Source organism: Dendropsophus ebraccatus, chromosome 4 (genome assembly GCF_027789765.1).
Source record: "Dendropsophus ebraccatus isolate aDenEbr1 chromosome 4, aDenEbr1.pat, whole genome shotgun sequence".
Classification (NCBI taxonomy): Eukaryota; Metazoa; Chordata; class Amphibia; order Anura; family Hylidae; genus Dendropsophus; species Dendropsophus ebraccatus.
In genome coordinates this window covers 112,186,004-112,194,285 of record NC_091457.1, presented here as the reverse complement: position 1 = coordinate 112,194,285, position 8,282 = coordinate 112,186,004, and the positions used below count along the sequence as shown (strand labels likewise).

Genomic DNA, 8,282 nt, shown 5'->3' with positions numbered 1-8,282 from the left:
GCCCAGACATTGGCACTGTTATGGAAGAATGTAACCTCATAGATGACCCCTTTAAATGTACTGCCTCACAACCAATCAGATCCAACTTTCCATTTTGCCATAGTAGTACCAGCCCCATTTGGTTCATTGCTTTGGGCTTTGCCTATACTTAAATATATATACAAAAATATATATTAAAATTCTTGCTAAATTTTAACATTCCCAGAAAAAGTTCAGCACTACAGAGCACTGCCCCATCTCTCATATTTATATTTACCAGCGTCCCGTTATAACAGGGTTATGGCAGAACATCCGCCATCATGGCTGCAGTATCCCACTAGGCTGCATCTGTCTCACTGTTTATGTGAAGCAACAGAACCTATATTCTCCTCTCCTAATTACACAGCAGCAGCGTATGGAGAGTTTTCAAGAATCAACTGGCAAGACGCTTCTTATACCGCACACCCCGCCAAGAAGATCTGCGAGCTGTCATTATTTCACAAGCCATTTAAAGGGAAAAGAATCCTTAAATGTGAGAAACATGGATCAGGATTCTAAGAAATAGCTGAAAAAAAAAACCTACAGACGGAGCAGTTTTTTGACACATGTTCTCTCATCTTGTAAGGTTGTCATATATTTGCACAAATTTTGCTCCATTTGTATACTGCACAGACAACCATCTTCTAATCATCTGTGTTTTCTATTCAAGGATATGAGAAGTTAGCCATCAATTTCACTCTTCTCATCCCAGAACTGCTTATTAAACTGATGTCTCCTGTTCCTAAAGGTGATCGCAGAGAATTGTGATGCTGGGATATCCTATCCTGTTTGATTTTTCGCAGTACTACATTTATCATTGGAGAGATGCCCTTTAAAGTCAATAGCCCTCCATTATACTAAGACCCCAACCTTTAGCTAATCATGCTCTATGGGTCTTGCAGCTGTAACATGGCCACCTATAACCAGGCTTGGGTGCATAAAGAAGGGTATTATTACTGATGTAGACACGTTGATTCATGAAATCCTGAAAACATGACAATTATCATTGTAAGCCATACAGGCCAGAAGAAGTCAACGCCATTTAACGGGTTCAATAAGGAAATACATTTATTCCAAACACATATACATGTAAGAACATTGTGAAGGTGTTGCTTTTAAAGGGGTATTCCAGGAGTAAGTTTTATGTATTACTATGCCACCATCAATCATTTATGTATTACTTTGTCACCATCAATCTCATGGACCTGGTACCACTGCTTAGCACTTGTGGGGTTGGAGTCTGCACGTCCGAACGTGCCGAGGTTCGGGTTCGTACAAACCTGAACTCTCGGCAATGATTCCCGCTGTCTTCCACCTCCGTGAAGAGGGTGGATAACAGCCGGAGGAACACCTGGAAAACTGGGATACAGCCATAGCCATAGGCTGTATCCCTCGGCAGGTTCGGACCATCCCTAGCGGCAACCCATTGGCTGAGCAGACATTTGTGCTGTTGATGCATCTTTAGGCTATGTTCACACAGCGTAAAAGTACAGCCGTTGTTGCAATCGCCAACAACGGCCGTACTTTGTACGCCTAAGAACGCTGCATGCTCTTCTATAGGATCCTGGCCGGAGCGTATACACATAGTATACGCTCTGGCCGGGATCCCATACGACGCCGCAAACAACTGACATGTTTTACTAAATTGCGGCCGCAGAAACACCTGTCAGTTCACACAGTGAAGGGAGCGGCTTCGGCCACTTGCTTCGTTGTGCGCTGTGAGGAGTTCTGATGATCTTTTCACAGACCGGCCGCTCCGTGACCCTTCAAAGTCACGGAACGGCCGGTCCTATACACCATATGAACATGGCCTTATAATTTATCAATCAGATTTTGGTATTAGTGATCAAATGTCTGTTTGTCAGTAAGGCTGGGTTCACACTGCGTTTTTGCAATCTGTTTTTTTTTTTTTTTTTTAAATGGATGCATTTGTGTGCATCCGTTTTGATCTGTTTTTTCATTAACTTCCATTATAAAAAAAAAATAATCTGTTTTTTTTTAACGTACAAAAAAACCCCCCCAGTCAATCTCATTTTGGTGCCTGTTAAAAAACAGATCCGTATCGATCCTTCTTTTTTTTTTCATAATGGAAGTTAATGGAAAAACTGGTCAAAACAGATGCACACAAAATGCATCTGTTTTTTTAAATCTGTTTTTTGAAAAAAACGTATTGCAAAAACGCAGTGTAAACCTAGCCTAATGTGTCAAAGTAGAAACTTTTTCAATCATGAAGCTAAATGTGGCCACACACCTTCAATAACGGACGTTTGAACCGTTCGCCAATCAGTTATCTCTCCTAGAGCACTCTCACTATAGCTTATCTCTCCCAGAACAAAGGGGTCAGTGATTTTCCATCACACCTCTGTATTTTAATTAGGGACATAGCTGAGAGAAGAATTAGCCATCTTCTCATCTGTGAGGGAGGTGATAAGTAGCTTCTCCCGCGATTAAATTACACTAGAAATCAGCATTGCTGGCAACCTGGGATATGAAGGTAAAAGAAAAAGGTTATACATTACATTACAAACACAGTAGCAGTTATATTGTCCATTATCCATAAATACATTTTAATAGGTTGAGCCTGACATCTGGATGATGATAAACAGACAATGAGAAAACCTGTCATAGAGACGTATCTATCTTACTGAATTGTCCTTCAATCCATACTTAGAATATTCCAGCAGATGTTTCCATTTTCCATAAAATGACCGAGCACAATGCTGTAATCACAGTGACCACATGATGGATGCAGCCTGCGCTCAAGCGTCACATCTGCGAGAAACCATGAATGAATGGAAGATGAATGACCGTCGTCTTCACATGACTACTTAACCCCTTAGAAGGAAATTCTATTTGCGTAGTACAGTGGTTGCTGTAGCAGTTTAATTTAGAACTACGGAGGTGGTGCCATTATTTTCTTCTTCCCTTGTTTTATTTTTTTATTTTAATTGAATTTGCTGGTTTGAAAACCCACACCGTATTCTGACCTGTAATAATGTATTTCAAATTGAAGAATTACTTCGCTTGAAGGTATTTCCAGGACGTCCTTCTTGAAAAAATAGGTAATCGATATCTGATCAGTGGGGGTCTGATGCCAGGCAACCCACTCATCTGCTGTTTGCCACAACGCCAATATACACAGTAAAAAGAGCTGGAAGCAGATGGCGCCTTACATTGTGTAGTGACCATGCTGCTCAGCTCTTATTCACTTCTGGATCAGCTGGGTTGTCTCTATATGACTCGTTATTCTGTATATGCGGCTGTCTTGGATCTGGAAAGAAGCTGATCAGCTTAGTATACCAATATTTTGGACTCCCATAGATTAGATATTGATGGCCTTGGGGTAGAGAAAGAAGATTTCATATGAATGACTATATCTGAAGCTTGCCCTATTGCTATACATTATAGAAAGCATTAAAGGGGTATTCCACTAAACATTACTTTTGATAAGTTGTTGCCCATGGTGAGACTAATAATTCATTCCTTACTTGTTATTTTCTATTTAGTCTCCTTCTCCTAGTTCTGAGCTGCTGCTTTCTGCTGAAGACACAAAAAAACTGTGTGTGAGCTTTTCTCTCTATCTCCCCCTCCTCCCCCCTCTCTTCACAGACAGCTGATGTAAACAAGTCCCTGGCAGGCTGTATCTGCAAGTAGCTTCGTATGTAGCTTGTAGCTTGTAATGCTGGGAGGGTTAAACTGAGGTCAAGTTGCTAATGAGCTTACGGTGATTAATTCTCATTAATTCACATGGGTAGGGGAAGTATATGGTCTTTTTACTCTGTATTCTGTAGAGGAAGGACACAAGCTAATACGCTCCCTACAGCAGCCAATATCCAGTTAGTGGTGGTCTCGACATTGAGCATGCACCTGCGAGACCTAGACGCAGTTTTCCCTCACGCAACACCTCTAAACACTATGCAGTGTTAAGTTGTTACTAGAGAGGACAAGTCAGGGATCAACTCAACCCCTGCCGAGAACCAGAAGGAACACAGTGCAGGACAGTATCCATAAAAAGGAACTGATCCGGATAAAGCAAAGTTGCTAGAAGCCTAAGCACTCTCGCAGCGCAGGTGTAAACAGGGAACCCTCAGCATACCGCTCATCCCAGGTAACAACGTCTGGGGCTTGTGTCACCCTCTAGGACGGGTCGCTCGAACCTGGTGGGCAATCGGTGGTACGAAGACCAAAGAGTCAAAACACAGGCAAAAGTATTCTCTATTCTTTCAAGTACTACTTGGGTTTAGACTCTCTCGACATCCTCCTCTCTACTCCTCTAAACTTTCTACTTTTCAGCACTGTTACATCTCTCAGTATAGATCTGCCTCTTCAAGTTTAACATACCATATTAAGGCATAGCTGTATAACCTGCTTTCTATATCAAGTAAACAGATTCTATTTATTATAATGGGACTATAATGTGGTTCTTCACTAAACACCTACACAGTAAGCATACCATCCTTGAATTATCTGCCCTCTCTGTGGGTGGCAGTACCAATAGTCCGGGTGGGTCACAACTCCACTCCGGACCACCATGATGATTGCCCAAGGGACCCCCGAACAGCCCTGGCAGGTTACTGTCCACAGGGGAAAAAGGTATAGTCATCCCACTCAAATAAAAGCAGGTGTGCCAGCATACCTGTGTGCCCATCCGCCACTGGCGTCATGACAACATAACACCGGGCAGGGCTATACCTCGATCAGCCACCACAGGAGTGGTGTCATACCTAACCATCTGGCAATTGACCGGTTGTACCGCCTCCTAGGGGCGAGTCGCCACAGATATGTGGTTGACGGGAAACAATAGCAGCCAGCAGAGTTTTTGGATATAAGCTGCAGCTCAGGTCAAGTGAATTATTAGCACATTATATAAAAATTATATGAAAATATAAATGAGTGTTTAAGGAACATACATTTTTAATATACTACGTTATATGGGTTTCACAAGCAATACTGTAAATTATGGCTGTGTGGTCAGTCTGATGTCTCTGCACTGTGTCTGTGACAGTCAAGTGCATAGCTATAGATGGTGCAGAGGCAGCAGTTGCACCTGGGCCCTGACACCTTAAGACCCTTTGTGACATAAATAGATACTAATTCAATAAATGACAAGGTTAACTGAGGACTATATAACAGAGTTTGCATTAGGCCCAGAAATGTCATGTCTTCACAGCAATAATTCATACTCAATAGAAATTGCCTTTACTGAGTTCACTGCTCATTGACCCCTGAAGATCTAGCTACTTCACCAAAAACCAAAAAAACAATAACCTTGAGGTCAGAAACTTTACATGAAATGTCACCTCTCCAGTAGGTCCCGTGGGGGTGGGAGTAAGTCTCGCGGGTTTAGTCTTGCAACTAGGCAGACATCATAGGAATCATGCATAGGGGCCCGGGTACACACTATGTTCCACTGGTTCTCCCATGGATCAAGCTCCAGAATTTCTTTAGTGATGACTTCATGTCGATCTGTAATATAAAAAGGAAACATGAATAGATGCTTCGCATAAAGATTTAGGTAGTGAGCATCTTGAAATTTTTTATGTGTTTACTTTTTTAGGAAGTTCTTTATTATAAGTTGTTTATTATAAGGGCAACTGGGTCACAATTATACAATTCCTAAATTAGTTTTACACAATGTAACTCTGCCTCCTCCCAGTTTCTCTGGAAAGATCTCATATTAACTATCTTCAAATTTTACTTCTTGTTCACTTTACTCTTTGGTCCTATAGAGTGTGACACAAGAACATTTGGCACAGCCTAACATTCAGGTATCCTCCAGGTAAGGAGGAGTAATCTGCAGTGGAACAGCTCTGTGGCTTATTCCTTCATGAACAAAAGGGTTGGGAAGTGAAAGTCCCACACGCCCTACCCTTCTCTCCACCCCGTTGGAGTAAAGAGGCCGCCATATACCATAAGAGAGTCGACCAGACCAAGTGTATGGGCAACTTTAGTAGATCATGGATGATGTTGCAGCTAGGGGAAGTTACTCTAGCACCAATTAGTGTGCCATATTATAGAATACTAAGATAAAAAAGATTGACCCTTTCTTTTGAGGACATGGAATGTTTGTGGTTACATCACAGCCTGTTGAATTACAATTGTTCTGTTAAGTACTTTATTACAAGGAAATCTGCTACAAGCTACTTCTGCAGATAGCTAAGGGTACGAGACCCAAAGGAGCCCGTAAATGCTAGTTGCCCAAACTTAATAATATTCAAGATATTTTTAACAAAAACAAAATGTGTACATCCCTTTTGTGGGCTTTCTTAGTATAGGAAGTGATGTCATGTTGCTAGAATATACTATCCCTGTTTACTGAATGGGTTGACTGCTTGGACCCCAGCTTATACTAATATTTAAGGGTCCTTTTACATGTACAGATAAACTGCTTAAACGCTTTTTTAGTGAACGACAATCAATGTTTTTTTCTTCTGAACAAAAGACATTTGGACAAAAGGATAAATTGGAAGAGGAATCCCGCCAGCCTCCTTGTCATGCTGGTAGTCTATGGGAGGCTCGCGCGAGAATTCCGGAAGTCCCGCATATAACATTTTAGGGAAAGGGCTGCACGGACATCACTAACGATGTCCGTGCAGCCCTTACTAAAGGATAATTGAGCTGTTTAATAGGCTCAGCAAAAGAGCGACGATCTAGGAGATCGGCGCTCGTTTACATTATTGATCGGGCCGCCATCACCTGCCTAATAGGACCCTTAGTCAAACAGTTGGGTGAGGGGGTATATGGATATAGGGCCTATTACTTAAAGTTGATGACCCATTTAGTTGATAAAAACAGCAGTATGTGCTTAACAACATGCATGCCAATGCTGCAAAAGCTTCTCAATAATACATATAATAGTTATATTGTATTTGATGCCAATATCTCACTTAATACCTTCCGGCCCTTAACCAGTTACATTGTTTACATCATATACATGACTGCGGTAGTAATAATTCCTTCTCTTAACCATAGATTTACTTGGCAGGGAGCAGAGATTCTTTTTTCGGTAATGTGTAGGCAGATGTGCACAGACATCCAGACAGGTGTGCTTATTAAGCTTGTTAAATATAAAAGGGAAAAATAAATTTTAATTGCGCTAAGATTAGAATGTTCAATCCTCCATTTATATCAACTTTCCTCTCCAAATTACATGTTTATTTCACAGCGTTAACCCTTACTGCCGTAGCCAGCTTTGGCCGCAATAGGTATCTAGCACTTTTACAATCTTCTAGTGTGTCATTATGATATGTCAAAACATGGTGGGGGGTCCGGGTGCTGAGATCTCCACCGATGAAGAGTAGAAGCACTCAGCTGAATGCTGAACCTCTTTATTATTATTATTATTATTATTATTATTTATCTGTACAGTCAAGTGTGCATTGTGTGGATTCGTAGGAAGAGTCATGGAGCACTGAAGCTCTGGCTCTCCAATGGGAACCGATCAGTAATTAAAAGGCTCAGTGATTACCTGTCTGTCAGCTGCAATTCAGGCTCCAAACTGCTGACACTTAGGGCCGTATTACACAGGACGATTGTCGTTCGAAAAATCGTTAGATCGTTCAGATTTAAACGATAATTGTTTAAATCGTTGATAGAATCTGGACCTATTTTCATCGCTGATTGTTTACAAATTGTTCGAACATCGTTTGGTGTAATAACACGTTGTTCGGTCAGTCCCTAGTCTATCAGCCAGGAAAGGACGAGCGCAAGAACAACCGTAAGGAAGTAATAGAGTGAACGATTTAAGATTTTGTTTGAGATAGTTTATCGTTAATTGCCAAAATATCGTCCGGTGTAATATCACCCTTAGATAGCTGTACAGTCAAGGAAACACAAGGTTCCTTTCATATATCTGTCTGTGCCTCTGTAATGTACAAAAATGCTTTTATTTTTCAGTACAAAAGTGTTAAAGAGGCTACAAACCGTGTAACATCAACAGCCCTGGACATCAGCTGGGCTGGATGTTTCATGGGATGTCATCAGAGCGAGACTGGAGAGTAATTAATCTCTGTTCCTAGATATAAAACCCCAAGGAAGATGCCTTGAAATTCCCACATGTTCCAGATCTTTTGAGAACTACAGTAGAAACAGTGTAACTATACACAAAGAGTCAATCCTATGGGATTCAACAATCTGGCCCTGATTTCCAACAAACATGTAAACGTAAAAAATCTTACAGCAGATCTCTAGGGGGAAACGGGTATATATGCTAGATATAGATATATACTGTATATATGTACTGTAGATACCAATGGCAATGTGAC

General features: G+C 41.2%; 1 protein-coding gene across 1 annotated transcript in view; it reads right to left on the bottom strand.

The window, feature by feature from the left end:
- Positions 1–2,016: 2,016 nt before the first annotated feature.
- KBTBD12 (kelch repeat and BTB domain containing 12) overlaps positions 2,017–8,282 on the bottom strand; it is an 84,160-nt gene continuing 77,894 nt past the window's right edge. The window contains exons 6-7 of the mRNA XM_069966740.1: positions 5,319–5,484; positions 2,017–3,355 (exon numbers count right to left, since the gene is read on the bottom strand). Coding sequence (XP_069822841.1) covers positions 3,310–3,355; positions 5,319–5,484 — 212 coding nt within the window. The 3' untranslated portion in view covers positions 2,017–3,309. The remainder of the gene's footprint in view (positions 3,356–5,318; positions 5,485–8,282) is intronic.